Here is a 23,314-nt window from a genome sequence, read left to right as displayed (position 1 = left end):
TAAGCACCTCGGTATAACACAATGTGTGTGTGTGTGTGTGTGTGTGTGTGTGTGTGTGTGTGTGTGTGTGTGTGTGTGTGTGTGTGTGTGTGTGTGTGTGTGTGTGTGTGTGTGTGTGTGTGTGTGTGTGTGTGTGTGTGTGTATGTGTGGTGAGCATTATATGTGAGGCATGTAGTGTGGGTATTCGTGATAATCCTGGTTGTATGCCAAGTTGTGTATTTACATCTCATGCCTAATGTGTTATTTTCTTTAATGATTAACTGGTTCTTTAAGAACATGAACAATTGCTAAATTGCCTTAGGATGCCGAAATCTACCAAGCTAGCCACTGAGACAATAGGAAATGACATACCCTTGTTGTCTGGTCCTCTAATAGGGTGGGCTATTTAGGATTAAGGACTGGGTTTTAACAGGGGTCTCCTAGGGTAGTTTCTGGGGTTAAGGACAACATATTATACAGTGCTAGAATATGGTAGTGCTAGTCTATACTCACACTAGTTTCTGGCATTAAGTGCAAGATGTTATAAAATGCTAGCATATGGTAATATTATCTGAAGTGCAATCTAGCTGATCTAATCTTAATTCTGTGCATTGTTATGCTGCTTAACAGGTTCTGGACCCAATCCTAACTTTATAAGGACATTTTACTGTCTAGGCATTTGCTCCTGTGATGTCCCCACTTTGGACCAGTAGTCAAGGAGCCTGAATCCTTGCCACTGGCACTGGAGAAGGATGTTCACTTTGAACAAAAATGCATACACCCAGTATTTCCGGATGCTGCTCTCTGAATCAAGCACAATTTCCTTTAAGAGCACAATGGGAACACACTCAGTCTGGGGCCTGGATTTCTCTCTCTCTCTCTCTCTCTCTCTCTCTCTCCCCCTCCAGTGCCCCATTGAGACTCCCCACTGGCACAGCTATAGAGTTGAGTCCTCAGCCGAGTGTCCAAGTCAAGTTCTCCAGCACCCTCTCTGTGAAACCAGTGCATCGTGTCCCTATTCCAAGCAGCTCACACACACACACACACACACACACACACACACACACACACACACACACACACACACACACACACACACACTCTTAGAGATTTGATTTGCACACACCCACACATCCCTGGGAATGGCTGGCACAGGTTTACTAGCTATGCCCCTTCTGCCCAGATTATAAGGTAATTACACTGCCACCAGGCACTCCAAAGCCAGCTGCTCTAAGGCACGTACAAGGTTATCCAAATTATACTGAGTGAAATTAATATTAACACAAATTATAGTCTTTGACCAATGCAGTAAGGCTTTCAAGAGTGGCCACAGAGTCACCAAATAGATCTAAGTACTCTCAAAGTTTAAAAGATTCTCTAAAGGACCAGCCACAATGAAAAGTTTAAATATATTTAATAATGAATAATAAATGAACATGAAAATACTAAATGTCTATTTATAATAAACACCAGAGATTTAATCACAGGAAATATTAAAATAACACAGATGACTAGATTAACACAGATACAGAAAAACAGTATTTAACTTATCTTACTATATTTTCCTAACTGATATAAAGAATTACTATTCCCTGGTCACTTACTAAACAAGGCAAGATGAAGTAGATGAGGGATCCTTCTATGTCAGGCTTCAAAAACATTGTGTTCTAAGACTTCAGTCTCATCTTGTATTAAAACATTATTTTTGTGATGGATTACAAAATGACATCACATGCATGTGGTCATCTGACTTCTGGTTCCCATACTACCCCCATTCCTAGCAACTGACACAGAATCTTACACATATGTGCTACCATACACACATATAGAGGTTTGCTATGATCTGCTGCAGCTTCTGAAAGTCATAAAACCATAAAACACTTCTCCTCTTTCTACAGGAGCTAATAAATCATTCTCTGGCACAGACATTTCATCTCTGGCTGCAGTCAGAACTGCAAGATACAATCTTTATGGCCTAAATTAAGTAATGTAATTTCTTACTATTTTTCAAAGTTAGCTGGACTGAGATTAACCTCTTCTCTTCGAGTATCCTATTTACAACAGTACAGTCTGATATAAATGTATATTTATTTTCTCTCCAGCAGGACACACTGTTTTTACATTTATAACGGAAGCAACTTTGCAAATACATTTTCAGCATAAGCATCTGTGCAAATCAGTTTGATATACAAATGACATATAATTATTTACAAAATTCCAGCTAGCTGTGCTGACATATGTTACACATCCATTGCCCTACATCTCCTGGTATAGCTGGCAATACCCGACATCATAACAGCTCCAATACAGGGCACTGCTAACCTCTGCTGTGTGGTGGACAGCTCTGCATAAAATTGCCTGGTTTAGAACAGAGAGAAAAAGCTTAAAAGCTGACTGTGATGCCCTCTAGACAAATAAACAACCACATTTTGAGATCCCTGGAGTGCTTCCCAATTCAGAGGTACCAGGTAAACACCTTCTGCCACAAGATGGATGATCCTGGACTTTCTTAATGTAAAAACACAGCAAAATTACCTGTTAACTGCAAATTAAAGAACATACATGTATATATATATATATATATATATATATATATATATATGTATATATATATATATATATATATATATATATATATATACACACACACACACACACACACACACACACACACACACACACACATGCATGCAAACACCCACAGAGACACACACACCACAAACACTTCCCACAAATTTGAATACATCTTACAGATGAGGCAGAAAAAATACAAAGGAAAATATTTTTTTTCTATAAAAATCCCAATGGGTTCCATGCTTTTAAGTCTAGACTCAAATAATATGTACAGTGCATAAAAGATTATCCAAATGTCTTGCACACAAATTTAAATATAAAAATTAAAGGAAGTCAAAGGGTATAGCCTAGCACTTGCAGGCTGTTAGAATAAGACAAAATGGTTAGTACTGAGTGCAGCCTTTATAAAATGCATATAGAATTCTACTCTCACTTTTTAAAGTGATCAATAATCAGAAGTAATGCATGTTCCATTAAGTAGGTAAGCTGTTGCCATGGGCAGTTTTCTAAACTGGCACCATGTCAAAAAAAAAAGCATTACTCCACTCCAAACTGTAGCAATACCTAGTTGCTACAGTTGCAGAAGAGTGAGTGGGCACTCGCATATTCATTCATTCATTCATTCATTCATTCATTCATTCATTCATTCATGCATTAATTCATTCATTCATTCATTCATTCATTCATTCATTCATTCATTCAGACAGCCCAGCCACAGCTGACTGCAGTACCAAATGAATTCCAACAATGCCTTGTTGGTACTGTACTATTGCCTTACTGGCATTGACAGTTGTGCTTCCTAGCAGTTGGCACCCATGCAACCACCCCTTTACATCCTGCCCTATCTGTAGATCTGCAGGATACTTTTCTGCTTGATGCTACTTAGTTGTAGGTCTGGACCAAAGCCAGCTGGTGATGCACTCTCTTGACGTAAACATGGAATAAAGTAAGAAAGAACTAAGGATTGTGCAGGTGAATATCACTTACGTACAGGTTATGTGAGATCATTTGAACTCAAGTGCTGACCATAGGAAAAGGGTGCTCGACTCTAAGAGTCATACTGGACATTGGATTCATCCAGGGGCAAGCATCCATATTACAATGTTTTCCAAGACTGATATCAGACATAAGGCCTCCCTTTAATTTTAGCACAAGGGAGAAAACCTTTTCTAGTAATTCCCCAACCTCCTGGAATCAGTTTCTACCTGATATCAGACTTGTTCTTATCTTGTTCCGATTCAAACCTAAAGTGGGTGAATGTCTAAATAATACTTATGAAAGTAAATGCTTTAAAGAAAAGAGTTTAAACAAAGAATTCCACAGTCTATTTAGTTTCACTTTATCACTGCTCCTTTCTGTGAATACATATTGAGTTTGTCGAATTATATATTCCCTCCCAACACAACACAACTGCTCAGGTATATCCACTTCTCACTTATGTATTGTTTATATTAATACTTACTAACTTGTTTTATAACAGAACATTACCTACTTTCTACAGAGATTTATAGTTAGGTTTATTTTCTCCAATTTGCATAAATTTTCTGTTTTACATTTTGGCTTAAAGTTTACAACCACATTATAAACTAAATTATTTGTATGCTTTATTTTTGTATTCTATTAAGTGCAGCAGATGACCTGTTGAAGTTATTTAATGTGTCTGCCTTAGGCTGGGCCATGGTTAAAAAAAAAGATGTTTGGACCCCAGTCCACATACCCAGCCATATGTAAAGCAAGAAGTGGTAAACAAATGACCATGTTATCTATGATGTTAAGTGTGCCCCACTCACACTAGAATTTAAAGCATTCTTTCAAACATAGAGCCAGTGCAAATGCCATAACCCAGACCACATACCTTAATGACTCTTAATACACATTGACCTGTCATCTTGCCATCCTTGGTCCACTACTTATTGTTGGCCACTAGCTATATACTGTATATGTACATAGCTGCCCTTCCTAGCTACTCTCTTCTAATTCCTTCTGGTCTTTTTTTCCTTGGTCCTCCTTTTCCTTGCATAATATTCTTTGACTGTATTTTTTTCTGGAACATAAGCTTACTGCACTTAAAAATTGTATATAGATCAACACTTACAAACAATGCATGCTGTATTTCTGCCTCCTATATTGCATAACCTACTCTTTGTATCAGAGCAATCTGGTTAGTGTGGATCATTGCCCTGCCCTAGTAAACAAACATATGTACAAATATACATACATACATCAATAAATCTGGTATGCAGGATAGCATATGTTCTCACGGAGACCCTGATATTCAGGAATGTGCATTCTTCCTTAATGAATATATGCCAAAATGTTTACATTCAGGTGAAAGCACAATTCTCTCATGCAGAATGGGACACACCCTCATGCCAATACTGATGTTCAAAAATGACCAGGATATCATAATGACTCTGCTGCCCCCAGAAGGTGTCCATGATCCCATAAAGACTGCAGTGTACAAGAGGAGACAAAGATGCCATGGTGACCATGGTACACAGGAGGTACTCATGATCCCATTGTGACTTTAGTGCTCAGGAGGTTCCATGGATCCCATGACAATTTTGACACACAGACTGTGGTGCCCAGAAAGTGCCCATGATCCCATAATGCACTTGCAGGTTCTTAAAATAAAGAGGTTATCTTGATCCTGTGTTGACCATGAAGCACATTAAGTGCTAGTGATCCTACGATACCTATGATACATAGTAAGTACCAATGATCAAGTAATAATGGTGATGTAAAGGAGGTTCCTATGACCTCATGATGACTGTGATGCCCAGGAAGTGCCCATGATCCCCTTGTGATTGAGGTACATAGCATAAGGATCCCAGAACAAGTCTGATAAACAGGAAATTCTCATGACAACATAATGACTTTGGTACACGTGAAGTGCTCATGATCCCTTTATGATCAAGATAAATAGCAGCTACCCATGATTCCATAGTGACTCTGGTGCACAGGAGGTACCCATGATTCCAAAGCAGCTATGATACAAAGGAAGTCCCCATGATCTCATGATGACTGTAGTGTGGAAGTACCCATGATCCCATGGTGATTGTAGTGTGGTAGTACCCAAGATCCCATGTTGACTGTATTGTGGACGTACCCATGATCCCATGGTGACTATAGTGTGGAAGTACCCATGATCCCATGATGACTGTAGTATAGAAGTACCTATGATCCCATGGTGACTGTAATATGGAAGTACCCATGACCCATGGTGACTGCAGTATGGAAGTACCTGTGATCCCATGGTAACTGTAGTATGGAAGTACCCATGACCCATGGTGATTGTAGTGTGGAATAGCTTGATAAGGAATATCATACCGAAGACAGGTAATAGGCAAATAACAATATGTGAATACATGGTTGATAGATTGCACTTAAATCATTTGGATGATTGAAGTACTGGGTAAATGATTATTGAAGTTACATATTTATTAATACTACAAATAAGGTGCATAGAGATTCAGAATTAACCTTTTTCCTCTGTAACACAAAAAGCAGTAATAAGATATATTTATTGGAAGCAGGACTACATGGGCATGACAAATGCTGCAGTTGTTACACTTGGCCTAATGATGTCTCTGCCCATTTGTCCAATGAGACATAGAGTATCTTAATATTAGACAAAAATAAATGTGAAGATGGGATGTTTATGTTTAAAGCTGCTGTGAGTCCTTTTTTGCTAAGTCTGAATCAATATCAGTTAAGCTGCAGAATGGGGGGGGGGGTTACATTTCGAGGTGGGTGGATTTTATACGGTCTATCACTAAACCCTGAGGAGGCCAAAAAGATTATGGTTAGGTTTGCTAAAACTGTTACTTCTAATTATTTTATATATATTTATGCAGAGAATTTAAATATGCCAGGAACTGAGTGGGACTTCTTGTGACTGAGTAGAGCAACAGATGACTGAAATGCTTAATTCTATGTTGTTTAAATCAGCCCGTCAGGAATCCAGCTAAGATAAGTACTAGATGTGGTCTTTAGATTCATAAATATGGCTGATCTAAAGATGATGCCCTCTTAGGGATCTCTGATCTTCAGGGTATAATATTTTCAATAAAAATAAGCTAGTTACAACCGAGAAACAATGTACTTTAAAAGGAATTGTTAGGATGCTAACTATAACAATATTATGTCGTTAATGAGTCTATGGGTCTGGACTAGAAAACTTTATTTATTTATTTGTTTATTTATTGAATTATTTGCATTTGTTTACCACAAAGGTTCACTGGGCCATAGTGAGTCCATTTTTAGTGGAAGCCTGGGGAGAAGAGCTCCACACTAAAATGAACAACGCACCTATGAACATGCGCATAACACAGTAAATAATAACAATGCACCTATGAACATGTGTATAACACAGCAAATAATAACAATGCACCTATGAACATGCGCATAACACAGTAAATAAGAACAATGCACCTATGAACATGCGCATAACACAGTAAATAAGAACAATGCACCTATGAACATGCATAACACAGTAAATAAGAACAATGCACCTATGAACATGCGCATAACACAGTAAATAAGAACAATGTACCTATGAACATGCACATAACACAGTAAATAAGAACAATGCACCTATGAACATGCGCATAACACAGTAAATAAGAACAATGCACCTATGAACATGCGCATAACACAGTAAATAAGAACAATGCACCTATGAACATGCGCATAACACAGTAAATAAGAACAATGCACCTATGAACATGCGCATAACACAGTAAATAAGAACAATGCACCTATGAACATGCGCATAACACAGTAAATAAGAACAATGCACCTATGAACATATGCATAACACAGTAAATAAGAACAATGCACCTATGAACATGCATATAACACAGTAAATAAGAACAATGCACCTATGAACATGCACATAACACAGTAAATAAGAACAATGCACCTATGAACATGTGCATACCACAGTAAATAAGAACAATGCACCTATGAACATGCGCATACCACAGTAAATAAGAACAATGCCCCTATGAACATGCGCATAACACAGTAAATAAGAACAATGCACCTATGAACATGCGCATAACACAGTAAATAAGAACAATGCACCTATGAACATGCGCATAACACAGTAAATAAGAGCAATGCACCTATGAACATGCGCATAACACAGTAAATAAGAACAATGCACCTATGAACATGTGCATAACACAGTAAATAAGAGCAATGCACCTATGAACATGTGCATAACACAGTAAATAAGAACAATGCACCTATGAACATGTGCATAACACAGTAAATAAGAACAATGCACCTATGAACATGTGCATAACACAGTAAATAATGTTCACAATACATAATATACAATACAGTAAAGCAGATTAATATGAAACAGTCCAATACAATAGGATGGTTATAGTTGACAATTAGAGCCAGGGTATATTATTACAGTACCATATTATGGATATAGTGGTTACAATTAGAATATAAGTATCATAATTATTGGTAAGTGATTAACACTTATAAGCTTGAATATAGGTGGTAAATATAGCAGCCGGTGCCAGAAAAGTAGGAGTTAAGTGATAGAAAGAGTTATATAAGAGTAGTGATAAAATGAAGGTGTCGCTTTCCCATTCTGGAAACAATAGAAGAGTCTTCATGAGTTCTATTCAAGCAGCTTTATTATTTATAAACACATTATTACTGAAGGTTACTGGCTTTAACTTATATACAAACTAGCAATTGTATTCATGCATACTATCGCTGTGACTGCTCTTACAAAATGGCACACTGGAGTGCACGTGTCTGGGATTTTATATATGCACATAAAGCCCTTACACACTTCCTAAAGATACAGCACTCATCACTTTCACTCCGATCTACAGAAGATAAATTAGTATAGAGGAGTGAGTCGGGTTTTAGGAAGTGCCATTTTGGCACGTGTGCACTGCCAAAGATAGGAAAGGTGTTGTCTCGGGGACTTTTTAAAGACAACAGGATTGCTAGTAGTCCTAATTGATGGAGGTAGGGAATTCCATAGCTTAGAAATAGTAAAACAGTAGAGCAGCTGACCAGATGAGAGGTTTGTTTTTTCGGGTCTATATTAAATCAGCAAACGCTTAAAAAAGCGAATGCTGATTTATCGACCCCATGTAAGTGAAAGCTTATAATCCTGAACACTTAGAACAGCGATTAAAGGAAAAAAAAACTTTAAAACATTACATAAAGTGCCCCCAACCCCCCTACATAAATATACCAACTCCGAGATCGCACTACAGCGATGAAAATGGCAAAGTAACGGAGGCGGCCAAGCGATTTCTTTCCCAGGGAACGAAATCACTTATATACCGTTTTGCTATTTTGCACTTTCATGCTTTCAAGTTTGATGAAGACGCATTCGAAAGAATGCATCTTCGATCATATAATAGGAACCCAGTTTTTCAACATTCAGAAGTAGTTGGTTTTCAGATCGGTGAGGTCTGCTTAGATAGTACAAAGTAAGTAGAGAAGAAAGGGCCGGGCAATTTGATGACTTGTATGTAAATTTGTGCGCAGTGGTTAATTGCAAATATGTAAGATAATGTGGAAATTCTAGCCAATATAGTTGGCATAATGAGGAACAGTGATGTGATGTGATGAAAATTTTGCATTGGTTACAAATTTAGATATTTTATGATAGCATGTGTCTAGTTTGGATTTCAGAGAGGACTGCATATTGGTAAAGAGAGGGGCACCATATAGTAGAGATGGTAGCAGAAAGGAAGAGACTAGGGTCACTTTTGTTGAGTGGTTGAGGAAATAGTTGTGTCTATAGAGGATGCCCAATTTGTGATGTGTTTTTTTGATATTGCTGTGAATATGCAGAATAAATGTTAGGTTTTCATCTGTGATGACACCTAGTAGTTTTGTATTTGGAACAACTTCAATGATGGTGTTGTTTTGAGAGTGAATAGTGAATTAGTTCTTGTTTAGGGTGGTGGTTTTAGGGGTGAATACCAGGAATTTAGTTTTGTTGGGGTTTAGGGCGAGATGGTTATTGGTCATCCATGTTTTGGTAGAAGTGAAGACATTGGGTGGTGCAGTGGTTAATGTTGTCACCTCACAGCAAGAGGTTCTTCAGTTCGATTCTCAGCTGGGGTGGCTTCTGTGTGGGGTCTGTATGTCCTCCCTGCATTTGCATGGGTTTCCTCCAGGTCCTCCAGTTTCCTCCCCTATTCCAAAGACATACATTTGGAGAATTTCTCCCTGGGCCTCCTCTGAAAACTGGCTTGTTCCAAGGCGGACTTTCCCGGTCAACAAATAATAAATAAATACAATTATGGGTGAGTTGTTGTAGATCAGATATGGACTTAGCAGTGCAGATGATGATACCTTGAGTAAGAGTGGTATGAAAATGCTAAACAAAAGGGGGCCAATTATGGATCATTGGGGAACACCTGTGGTCATGTTAAGAAATAGTGAGAAAGGTTTGATAACCACTTTAGAGATGGGGGTGAGATGCTTAAGTTAGAGAGTTTAATGAGAAGAAGGGGGTGGGAGACCATATCAAAGGCCTTAGAAAGGTCAAGAAAGAGAGAGGAAAATATTTTACTACCATCTCTGTCCGGATCTACCTAAAAAGAACGAAAGGTGAAAATGCCGACAATGAGAAGACTGACACCGGAAGACCGACACCATAAATGATCAACAATCCTGAATCCTGATGCTGAAAGCACCAACATGTGAAATGAGCGCGACTGTGTAAGTATGCAATAGTGATGGACTTTAGGGTTAGGGTGCAGGTAAGGTAAGTGTGCATTAGTGACGGACTTTAGGGTTAGGGTGTGGGTAAGGTAAGTGTGCGTTAGTGATGGACTTTAGGGTTAGTGTGTGAGTATGGTAAGTGTGCGATAGTGACGGACTTTAGGGTTAGGGTGTGGGTAAGGTAAGTGTGCGATAGTGACAGACCTTAGGGTAAGGGTTTGGGTTAAGGTTAGTGCATAGATAGTTGTGTATGTAAGGTTTAGTGTAGGTTTGTAAGGTTTTTGGTGTGCTTGTGTTGTGTGTGTGTTTTTCGAAAATGGATTTGTTTTGTTTTGTTGAGTTTTGGGATTGTGGTTTGTTGGGCATTTACACTTTCGCGTATTTCAATTTTCGTTATTTTTGTGTTGGTGTTTTCGTTGTCGTGCTTTTCGCTTGTCGATAATTTCAGGTAGATCCCTCTGGCCTGGTTAACTGTATCCATGAAGGATATAAGAGGTGTAATAGTAATGTGACCAAGCCTAAAATCATGCTGAGTAGGAGAAAGGATTTGTTTATGAAGCGGATAATTAGGATACTGAGTGTGAATGCATTCTTCTAATATTGTGGAGATGGATGAAAGGATAGCAATGGGGTGAAAGTTGGAAGTGTCAGAGTTGTTGCCACCTTTGTGGAGAGAGAGAATATATGCTTCCTTTTTCCAGACTGTAAGTACGTGGGACTCCTGAATAGATCTGTTAAGAAGTACCCTGATGGGGTAAGCACTACAGCTGGCTGATATGACTTTATACATACATATATATATATATATATATATATATATATATATATATATATATACAAAACACACACACACACACACACACACACACACACACACACACACACACACACACACACACACACACACACACACACCACAATAAAAAAAGTGTAAACCAGTGCAACTGTCTCTCTTTGGTGTATCAAAAAGCTTCTGTGTTTTAAAGTGTTGTTGGAAGAAGTTGAGGGATTGTACCTCAGAAAGAATGTTGCTAAAATACAAACCAGGAGACTTTACTTACGTTTCTCAAAAAAAAAATAAAAATCAGTTCTGTCTTCATGAGATAAAATCCAGGAATTCTTCATATAATTTGCAAGTATAATTTCTGGTCTTTATGTTGATTTTATTATAAATTTATAGTGCAACTGTGTACAAACACACACCATAAGTAATATGCAAAATTAATACAGATTACATATTTTAGGTGTAGAGCAGTTAATAAAGCAAGTTCATAGTATTATAAGTAGTAAAACAAGAAATACAGGCTGTTGTGAGATAATGATATAGCCTAAAATGCAAAATTCCGGGAAAATGTCATGGTTTTCAATACTTTGTCCAAATTCAGGATTTACTGGTATGTCTGTTTATTCATTTATTTATTTTTTATTTACTTACTATTTGGTGACTAAGTAGGTGTACTGCTGAACTTTTTTAGCCACAACCCAGGCTCAGAGGGCAAGAATATACAACAGTATTAGCCTGCAGTGATATTACATTAACAAATTGTCTTCTTTCGGCTTTTCCCAGTTAGGGGTCACCACAGCGGATTACCTGTCCACTCATGATTGGCAGTGAAGTTTTACGGTGTCGAGTTGCCAGCCCGGCGCCCAACCTTCCACAGAAGGCATACACACACACACACATACACACACACACACACACACACACACACACACACACACACACACACACACACACACACACACACCTAGGGCCAATTTGGAGTGTTCAATCCACCTACAGCATGTCTTTGGGATGTGGGAGGAAACCGGAGCACCCGGAAGAAACCCACGCAATGACAGGGAGGACATGCAGACTCTGCACAGAAGGCACCCCAGCTGAGGATCGAACCAGAGAACCTCTTGCTGTGAGGCGACAATGCTAACCACTGCACCACCATGGCCGCCCAATATTACATTAACAAATGCCAAACCATAATCAAAAACATACCATAAATTATTAATGCGTGAGTAATCGTATCCGAGTTCTACAGGAAAATGTAATAGTGTCTATACTGTATCATGTACAATATTTACTCTATGTGCGTGGTTACAAAGGTTTAATATGTTACACTAGTAGAAAATTCATTAAGCCATTCCTCGGAAAAACAAATGGAAAAATCAGTGTCCCTGAACACAAACAACCTATGAATAAATGTAGAGTGGTGCTTTGTTATGAAAAAAGAAACCATGAACATAAGTTTACCACAAATAATGTCAGGGCACCAGACTCAAGGAGTAGACCCCTTTCATGGCTGATGGGTACTCTGGTCTCCAGCTGGTGCCATGGGTTCAAAGGGGTTGAGGGCTGGTATAGTGGATGAAGTGTTTGAATGGGAGACACAGGGTATAGGGCTTGATTCTCACCTTTGAGGAGGAGATTGGCTAGGCTTGGAATGGCCCGCAAGTTCAGCTAGCCTAGTTCTTACACATGAACCATATAGAAGATGCAGGGATTGCAATTCTCAATGTGTATCCTTTTCCTATGAATGTGAATTTCTGTTAATGCATGTACCTAACTACATCTATTACATATTTTTGTATTGTACACTTGTTTTACTTTTATAAGTTATGGCATTGTATCACCTGTGGTGCATTGTTCATGTGTTTGTACCGAATGTAAATCATGTACTCCTGAAATGTCTGTAGAAGCTGTAATGAGTAGTTGACAACTTTTCTCCTAGTTGGATTATTCCACTCCACAAATAAATTAAATAAGTATACACTGAACATACTTACATGCATGGTTTAGGACATCTTTTGAAACAGCCAAGTTCATCTGCAGCAAATGCTTTGTAGAGTTTGTAATAACAATACCCTGAAAAAGAAAAAAATATATAAAATACAATAACTACATAGACCTAGCAAATGTCTAAGATGGAAAATTAATCTGATGTTCACTAGTTTAGAACCATGTTAGGTTGCAGTGGTTACTTCTCTGAAACAACCTTTTCGCAATCTATGATCTCTTGCTGGGACCAGTAAACTAATACATGATCATGCAGAAAGCCACTGGCTGACCATATTATAGCTTATTCTGTCCTTTCATGTTTCCTAACAACTGCCAAAGTCTATTGTTCTTTTACATATGAGCTCACACACAAACATATTGTGCCTATTAATGCATTACAACAGTTAGAGAGGAAATTCATCATATCCCCTGATATTTACTGTTCAGAAGATTTTGTCTTAGACACGCTGTTCATTCTGTTATTAGTTTCTTATTTCCTAGCAGAACTTTATTAATTTGGTTTGTATTGTGTTAATGAATATCTGGCACTAAGGCATTTGTTTGATAGCTGTTTCTCTAATGGACTTCATTTCTAAAATATAATATTTAATCTGACACTTTTTGGATCTCAACTCTATGAGTGACTAACAGTACTGTAGGCCATACATTGTACACTACTATACAGCTGTCATAAAGCAAAACTGTATGTATGAAATGAGACAGGCAGTATGTACAGTAGGATTTCTTTAAATGAGATACTGTTATATCAGATGGACTTTCAATGAAATAGTTAAATATACGATTGCTTTGTTTCATGCACTGACATGACGTATTTGGCTGAAGTTAATCCTCAGTATTTTTGTTTTCTGCCTTTTTAATTTCTAAAAGTCTTTGGGGTTACTAATACCATGAAAGGAATGGACCCCATTCCTAAGTCAAAGTATGATTAAAGTTCATGAAATTAGTATTGTTTCAGTTTTTGATGTTAGCCAGAAGTGCTCTTTGCAGCAACCACAATGTGCCCATTAATGACTCCTTCTGCAATCCATATGGAGTTACATGTATCAGTAACATATCTAAATACGACTGTAAATTATTTTTTAAAAGACCCGTTGCTCCTACTACTAGTGGAACTGTCTGGGTATCCTTCTTCCACATTACCCTTATTTCTACCTGCAAATCCTGGTATTTTATGACTTTGTGTCTCTCTGTACATAAGACACTGTAATCTCTGGGTGTAGCAATTTCAATGATCAATGCTACTTTTGCCTTCTTTTCATGGGCGACTATATCTGGTTTTCTCACATATAGTTTTTAACTGTTGGTAATTGGTGATTCCATGTGATATAAACTTCATAATTTTCTATAATGCTTTGTGGATAATGTTTCCAATGCTTCTCAGCTACTTCATTATTGTAATGTCAGCACAATCCCCAATGCAACAGTCTTGCTGTATTATTAAGCCTTTCAGTATACAGGTTTCTGTTATTAGTGTATCACACCCAGCAACAAGATGTGTGACTGTTTCCAGTTCTGTTTTACAGAACATGCACATGTTTTTCTGTGTGGTTGGGATGACTGTTGTTTTTTTTTTTTCCATTCAAATGCATTATGCTGGTGTGGACGTCATCCTGCCACAATACCAAAACAACCACATACAAGTTTTTTAAATGATTTAATACAGTAGTACTGGAATGGATCACTGTCTCACCCTGTCTATTACTTGGTGGAATAGTTTCCATTTCCTCTGCAGCCTGAAAAAGGGTAACACGAGTGTCGGAGAATGAATGAATGAATATATAATACCAGCAGTATAAAAATCTCACTTTCTTGTGTCCTTTTCTTGGATGTGGCAAAGCCTTTAGCTATTATTGACCTCAACAAAAATGATGGACTTATTTAAAACACTAATTATCTGTCTTTGAAACTTTTTCTTTGTTGTTTGATCAGCAGGAAATATGCTAGTCGGGTACCAAAACTGCATTTATTAGTTCTAACTTTACAGCAGATATCTATTTTTCCATCTTCTTTTTCTTGATGACAATGTATTCTCTCTCACACAGCATCTTTAATTCATTTAAGATCAATGCTAAATGTTACTGTGTCTAATAAATCTATTTAAATTCAAATAATTCTTGCCCCCCTTTGATGGGAGTAACTCTCCTTATGTTTACCTGAAAGAAAGAGACAATAAGCCCATCTAGTGTGTCTTTTATGTGCACTTAACATTCTAAATTTCCTTCCACCTTATTCTTCCTTCTTTTCTCCCTTTCTCTGCTGGCGCTGTGCTGCCATTTTGATTACCTGCATGGATTCACTGTCTGTCCCCTATCCTGGGAGTCCATTTCATGAGTACACACCCATGTGTGTAAAGAAGTGCTTCAAAGAAATCCTTGTTGTTGGTAATCTATACGGTCTGCTACATCTGATTACTTTCTTTCTACTTTTCTTCCCATATCTTAAACTAAGCTTTGACTGTCCTTTGGCAACCCTAACTGCCTGGCCGTTGGCATAGAGTATTAATATTAAGGAGCTGTACAAACTTTTTCCTGTGGTTCAGAGGTGAAAGGTTTGATTCCCTCAGCCCCTATTGTCTAAGTGTGTGACTCTGAGCAAGTCACTTAACCCAACACTGTTCCTGGGCCGAGTGTGAAAAAAGTCTGTGGAGATCACTGCTCTACCATAGAAAACAAAAACAAACAAACCTGGTCCTTATAATTTTCATGTAGGAGAGATTAAGCTCCTCTTTGTCTCTTAATTTGGTTTCATTACAGTTCTGTACACATTAAGTAGCTTTTCTGTCAACTCCTTTTAGAATCCTGCTGTCCTGCTCCCAGTCAAATAGTCCCTCAGGGAAATGTCCCACCACCTACAAGCTTAAGTCTGATTAATTAAACATACATATATGTTTTAAAAATTAGGCTGCAGATGTGGGATGTAGGCCTTTAAATGCTGTTGTAATAGTTACAGTGACCTGCATCATGTGATATATATATTTTTCCAGAAAATTCACTTTTCAGTACAGATGACATGATCTTTAGACAACATATCTGTGAGTTATTTATTAAGCTTCCTCAAACAGCAATCAATAGCACATCAGAGATGGACAAAGGCTCAAGCTGATGCGAAAGTCCTTTTTATCTATTCTTTTTACATATTCTTTACTTCTATTCTTATATCCACATTTAATCATATCAGTGTTTATTTTATGCACTTTTATATCTTCAACAAATCATATTTACATAACTTTTTTACTCTTTTACATTTCAAAAACAAATGTTCAGTCTTCTTCTTGACAATATAAACATATTCTGTCACTTTTCTGTTTATATGGCATGTTTCTTTTCACTGGCCATTTATCTATTACCAGTCTCCACACACACACACAAAATGGCAGTCTACTTTCTGATTAAACAATTTGCTTATTTTTATTGCTTTGATTTTTTCATCTGTTAGATTTTCCCATGGTTTTACATACGAAATTATATTCTTATAGCAAACATTTCTCTCCTTTTCATCAGTTTTTATTTTCTACAAAAATATTTTTCCTGGTAACATTTTATTTCTTCATTAATGCACTATTTTTATCTTTTATTCTATTTTATCATACCCCAAAATTTATCATACATATATTTATGTGATTTTACTACTAATCTGTCATTTTTCTGACTTATTCACTTTAACACTTTGTTACACATTTAATGATGTGGCATATACCACTGGGTTAATTAACCCAAATCTCCTTCCTTTTTATTTACATACAAAATGCCTCTTTTTACTGGGTTTAATCTAGAACACCATATAAATGAAGAAAAAAAATATCTGCAATAATTCCTTTTCAAATACTGTTGGCACCATAAATATACTTACTAAGTATGCTAGTTTTCCCATCAGTATGGAATTTATCAAATACGCCTTTTTTTCTGTATGACAATTTATATGTTCTCCAGCAAAGACAGTTTTTTAATTTCTTTTATTGTTTTTTCCCCATTGAATTCTACTTATATCTTTATCTCCAGATGTTATACTTAACGCAGAAATTTTATTCACTGTAAAACATATACCCCCATCTATATTATATCACTTAAAACTTTACTTTTCTCTTTATTTAAAGCAATCCCTATCGTTTCTAGACACTCATGTCTGCAAATTAGTACTTGTTTTATCCAAATTTAGTTTTTTGCAATTATTATAATGTCATTTACATATGTTAACAGAACTGGAATTCTTAACCCTTCAGCTGTTATATACCCCACCTCCTTTATTCTGTAATTTATTTCACATACAATCAAATTTATAAAAACTGCAAAGAATATATAACTCATTGGGCATCACTGCCTTATACCACTCTTCATCTGTACCTCTTGACTTAACCAACCATTTACAAGTATATTTTATTTTAGTATTACTATACACTGACACACAGTTTCCTAACTTTATCAGTTATATTATTTTCTTTCATTATTACCCATAAGATTTCATGTCCAGTTATATCAAATGCCTTATTAAGGTTTCCTATCATGATTTTCACTTCTTCTTTTCTGTTCGTAATATTATCCACAATTTTTCTAACAATAATTCTTGACAACCCTTCCCCTTTATACTATATTCCATAGTATTTTCCATTTTAGTTTCAAATCTCTTTTGCATTATTTTCATAAATATCTTATAATCATTATTATTCCCTGATGCCCTGGTCAGATTTCTCCTACTAGTATAAATACTATGTTTGGAGTAGTCTGTTTTTCAGGGGAGTCACGCTGGACTAACATGACCAGCAAAGGATAAATAAATAAAAATAAAAATAATTCTCATATGGCTAAGTGAAAACCATGCCACTTTCAAAAACACATACACAGCCCACTTAATTATCCCATCAGCATGCCCTAACTGTCTAAAAACATAATTTAATTGAAACTAACCACCTCAGATTTCCTATTTGCTTTGATAGCATAAACCTCAAATGATTTTGCTGGTGTGTAACATGCAAACATCCTTACTCCTTCTGAGTGTCTTGTTGAAATTATTCTGTACAACATACCTTAGAGCACACTGAAAACATTATAAATTGCTAGCATTCTCAAATATTTCAACACTACAATTTTTGTGAATTGGCCTATAGCATACATGTTTTACTTTTTCCTGTATATTATTGAAATTACATTCTCCATTGTACTGTAAACTATTTATACCTTTTGAACATTTTCTCTTTTGTACATTATTGTTAATTTTTTTACAAGAAATTTTTCTTTTTTCTTTTCTGGGTCCACTCTGAAAATGGGCTTTACTCAGTAGATCTAACACAGTTAGCATTATGTAAACAAATGTAAATACATGAATAAATAAAAAACAAATTCAGAAAACGTTGGAAATGGCCAAGACAGAACTTATTTGCTATGGAATGAGTTAGTTTAGATGTACAAATTCAGTAATTGTCAACAAAACTAAATGCTTCCCCATGCTAATATCACTCTAGTCCTTTGACTTTGATGCTACAAAGCAGAAGATATACCTCCTGAGACAAAACCTCAGTAGTGAGAATGACACATACCCCATCCTCTATGCTTGGTGTTAGTGCAGTATGTGGCTCCAGCAGGTAGGGGGTAAAAGTAGTATCCACAACCACATCTCTCAACAATAGTAGCCTGGAAACAGGAACGGATACATGCCTGCAAGAGAAGAGTTTTTAAAGTTAGAAAGCACACTTTAGAGTAGAATCAACATGTGAGTTTGAGTCAAAGCTAATATTATAATATTTCATAGGTTCTTTGTTAGGGATCCAGAAGAAATTAGTTTTGCTGTTTACCTTTTCTAAAGGACTATTTCAGCCTTCCTAAGTGTGACTTACTGAAGTTTTCCTTTTAGCATATGTAAATGTCGAAAGCCATATAGTCTTGTTACTAATTATAAGGATACAAATGCTAACTTTCCTTTATCAAGATGTGGATTTTGTTGCAGATTATTACTTGTTCATTTTACTGCTCATTCTTGTTCAGTCTTGCAGTTTTCTTCTCTAAAAACCAAGCTCTAAGTCTTTATTGTTTAACCCACTGCATCAATTTAATGATAAGTTGAATGGCTATATAATTAGTTTTCATTGATAACTAGGTTGATGGTCTGGACCTAAGACCTTTGCAGCCACTCCAAGATGAAGCATAGTGTGAACAGCTCCTTAACTATGGCTGCTAAGATAACTCAGAAGTACACTAAAGTGATATCTGGTTATTATGGATACTGAATTATATCATTTTTTACCCATCTTATTTTTTTATATATTGTAAAATCTATACAAAAGTGATTTTAAAAATAAAAAAAAAGTCTTTTGCAATCCAGAACAAAACTGGGGTAATTTTATGAATAGTACAGTACCTGTGCTAGCTAATTAATTACTGTGCTCCCATGAAAATCTATGGGTTTCACAACCAGGAAGTGAGAGGTCATACCATTAATTAAAATATTTTCTTACCTGTACCCTGCTAACATAGTAATAAGACATGATTAGTCAGTGCATGTCCTTTTATGATGTATTCTATGCACCTTAGCAACTGATTCCAGTGCTTTTGTTGAAATCTTCATTTGACAACAAACTCCCTACAGGATCAGACACCCCAATCTTCAAGGATAGGTGTTTGTTGAAGGTACATGTTTTTATTTACTTACTATAGGTTCATAGGGGGTTACTAGGCTATTGGCCCTAGGGCCTTTATAAGCCTAACCATGTTATACCCTTGTTCCCTTATTGACCAAGTTGTATGATCTATATTTGCAGCATGAGTCTATGATCAGCACCAACTGCGCTTATCCAAGAGGAACACAGGGTAAATGTATGGTCTTCCATCCAGTTGTCTAAGTTATGCTTAAATAGGGTCATTGAGGAGCTCTGTTTTATGTGAGCTGGGAGTTTGTTCCAGAGGAGTGGCAATCACTGGAAGACACATCTTGCCAGCCATCTTGTATCATTTTTCATAACGACAGGATTTCTCTTTGCACCAGCCCTTCCTTTCCTTTGAAAGTAACTTTTGAATTTGCCATTAACCAGTCCATTAATTTACCAGTGTTCTTCCCAAAAGTCTCCAGTAAAGGGGAATATATGCTTCATTTGTTGGATGTACACAGGCAGCTGAGATTTTACCTTCATATAATAAAAACTTTCAGGAACTCTGACCAATTGTCTGTTTCATTTTCAAAAACTAAGCTGGAACAATCTGTGTCTAAAGTAACACTAGCATGGTGGCTCACTGAATATATTTCTTATGTTTATAAACACAAGGCTTTGTCTTTAGCAAAACCATGACAAGCTCATTCCACAAGGTCAGTCTCCACTTCCTCCACTTCCTTATCCAGAACTTCTATTGATGACATTTGTTTTGCTGCTGCTTGGTGCAATGCTCATATCTTCATAGCTCATATATATAAATATATATATATATATATATATATATATATGTCGATGTACTAAGATAGACCCATATATATATATCTCCAGACAGCAGTAATAGTACACATTGTCACAGCAGAATCATTTAATTGTAACCTACTATTTACAGTGACCAGGGTAGGGTGGCTTCAACAGCAACTTGAAATGCATTACTATGACCATTATTTCTTTGCTTTTGTAATCACACATTTCTAAGGAACTGTTGTTGGGGGCATTTTCTGTGTAAAAGCAGAGAGCATTTTTGTGGACTTTATGAACTGATTGTTGCCATGGCTTTTTGAGAAAATGAGGATAGTGCACTGCCTGAGATGAACAAGTTAAAATATATTGCTGTGTTCATTTGTTCTTTCATTTTTATCACAATCTAACATCAGCAGAGTCCATAAAGTGAGGCTGTGTGTAAAAGCACAGGGAGGTCCATGATAATTGTTGTGGCTTACCTAGGAGGCAGTGTATGTGCCTGTGAGCAACAACCTGAACTTTATTATTGAAACCAATATATGTTTCACTTTCTTCCCAACTGCACATTAGAAATGCATACAGAAAGTAGCAATCTTGTTTTGTGGATAGGCTGTTTTTAAAGTACAGTTACATAGCCAATATATATGAAAAAAAGCATTGATATTACTTGATGGGAGCTGTGTATATGTGTTCAGAAGTAACAATTTAAAATGCATTACTGTGGTCATTTTTCACTTTACTGACAAATAATTATAAGAGATGTACAAACAATATGGTTGCCTTTTGGGGGTAATGGAGAAGAGATATGTGATTATTGTTGAAAGATCATAGATATGCCTTGCCAGAGATGTTGCATGTTTCTCACAGCACCATGCTGATATTCATTACTGTAGCCGTTATGCATTTCATTTTTTATTTTCTGTGAGATGTCAGAAGTGTAAAAAATGTCACTATCTTTTTTGAGGGGACAGACTATGTGTGAAAGGAAAAGGACAGTTGCACAAACTATGCTGAATGATAATTTTATATGATTGTTGGGGAAACAGCATATATAGATTATATTAATTTGACTTCTGGTGGCATACCCTATTAGAAGAGATAGATTTCACTTGGACAGTGAGAGTGTGAAATGAGATAATACAAGTGGTTGTTGTATTTTTTTTGTACACAGCCTTCAAGACCAGTGGATTTGCTACTGGTTTCTAATCAGAACATTCATTCAAACTATGAAGACATCTAGGCCATATGACAGCCATATGGCCCTATCCATTCATGGTTGGGGATACAACATAACTAGCTTAGTGTGTGAGTTGTACAAATCCTACTCTCCCTTACTTAATCCCAACCCTGCAATGACTGAGATACCACTGAATACTGATGTGTGAGTTGTACATGTCCCACTCTCCTTTGCTTAATCCCAACCCTGCAGTGTCTGAGATACCAATGAATACTGGTGTGTGAGTTGTACAAATCCCACTCTCCCTTGCTTAATCCCATCCCTGCAATAGCTGGGACACCACTGAATACTGGTGGTGTGAGAGAGGCTCGTGCATGTTTCCAAACAGGAAGTCTCCAAGCATCTCTGCAATATGACATTCCCAGCTACTATCAGCAACACCTTTACACTCCTCTAGATTGTTATTTGTTTGTACCTTCTCTTTTGTCCACCTCCTCTTTCCATGTCTTTTCTATCCCTTCTATTCCCCTCATAAGTGGGGACTATTCCCACCAAACACTTGTCCAGGCCCCTCTGACTCTCCCTCTGACCTTCCTATTCCATCATATCTCTTGTATCCCTCTCTTCATCATCCTCACTCCACATCTGCTTTTCTATCACCCTATTTCCTTGGCTGTGTGCATTACTTGTGTTCTCATGCATGTCCCACACCCATCGTTAGCTACTGCTAGCTTTGGCAAAGTGGCCAAGGTTGCTCTTTGCCTTACTTAATTACATTGTTTATGAGAAGGTTTGCAGATTACGTCAGATTTCACAGACCGTGATGGATGTATTTATATATGTCCATTTATGTATTATGACGATATTCATGCTTGTAGATATTGGTCACTTTTCAGATATAGTGGCTGATGCACGCTTGTCTTCAATTAGTACTCTCCATGTATTACTCAAAGTTCCATTGCACTTATAAACCTTTCTTAGATGTGCTTTGGTAATGCACATATATATTGTATTTTATGAATGAATTTTCCTTGGATACATATTTAACATGACTGATTGTGGTTTTGCTGATGTCGCTAATTATGTCTGTGTTGTGCTGAGATATTCTCTGTAGACTGTATCATATCTATATACTATTTGGCTAATGGCAAATCTGGTATGGCACTCTTGTGGATTGCACCAAATTCCATGAAGTTTATGGAATCCAGCCCTAAGTAGCAATGCATTTATAGCTAACACAAATAGTGAACAGGATAAAGGACAACCCTAATGAATTCTTGTAAATAACTGCAATTTCCTAAATAGTTCATCATTATAAATTTTTATATTTGCATATGTGTGCAAATACAAATGTTAAATTGTTGTCAAAATATTATGTCGTAATAAATACTACAAAGATTTTTTAAAGACAATTTTGACTTAAAATATCAAAAACCTTAAAAACATCACATTTTAGCATGTTTATTGTATTGACTGTTAAAAATCACAGCTTGTAAGAATTTATTAGCTTGTTACATTGTTCTTCCTTTGCAAAAGCCAAATTGAGATCTTATTAATATTTTATTTAATTGTGCTATTTTTTAATAAATGGCTATAGTAATTATATGATAATCTATATTCAAGAACAAAATGGGGTGATAATGAGCAGGTAATTGCTCGGCCCCAACACACTATAGGGGAGACAAGAGCCTT

General features: G+C 36.6%; 1 protein-coding gene across 2 annotated transcripts in view; it reads right to left on the bottom strand.

Annotated features, from left to right (window-relative positions):
* The window catches only part of SCNN1A (sodium channel epithelial 1 subunit alpha), a 307,957-nt gene that overhangs the window by 44,591 nt on the left and 240,052 nt on the right, over positions 1-23,314 (bottom strand). For both annotated transcript variants that reach the window (XM_044079561.1, XM_044079562.1), the window contains 2 exons: positions 18,598-18,715; positions 13,055-13,133 (listed from right to left, as the gene is read on the bottom strand). In XM_044079561.1, the coding sequence (XP_043935496.1) occupies positions 13,055-13,133; positions 18,598-18,715 (197 nt within the window). The remainder of the gene's footprint in view (positions 1-13,054; positions 13,134-18,597; positions 18,716-23,314) is intronic.

The sequence above is a fragment of the Protopterus annectens genome, chromosome 8.part0, assembly GCF_019279795.1.
Source record: "Protopterus annectens isolate FY-2018-M chromosome 8.part0, PAN1.0, whole genome shotgun sequence".
Classification (NCBI taxonomy): domain Eukaryota; kingdom Metazoa; phylum Chordata; order Ceratodontiformes; family Protopteridae; genus Protopterus; species Protopterus annectens.
The sequence above is the reverse complement of the archived record's forward strand: the minus strand, read 5'-3'. Positions and strand labels throughout refer to the sequence as shown.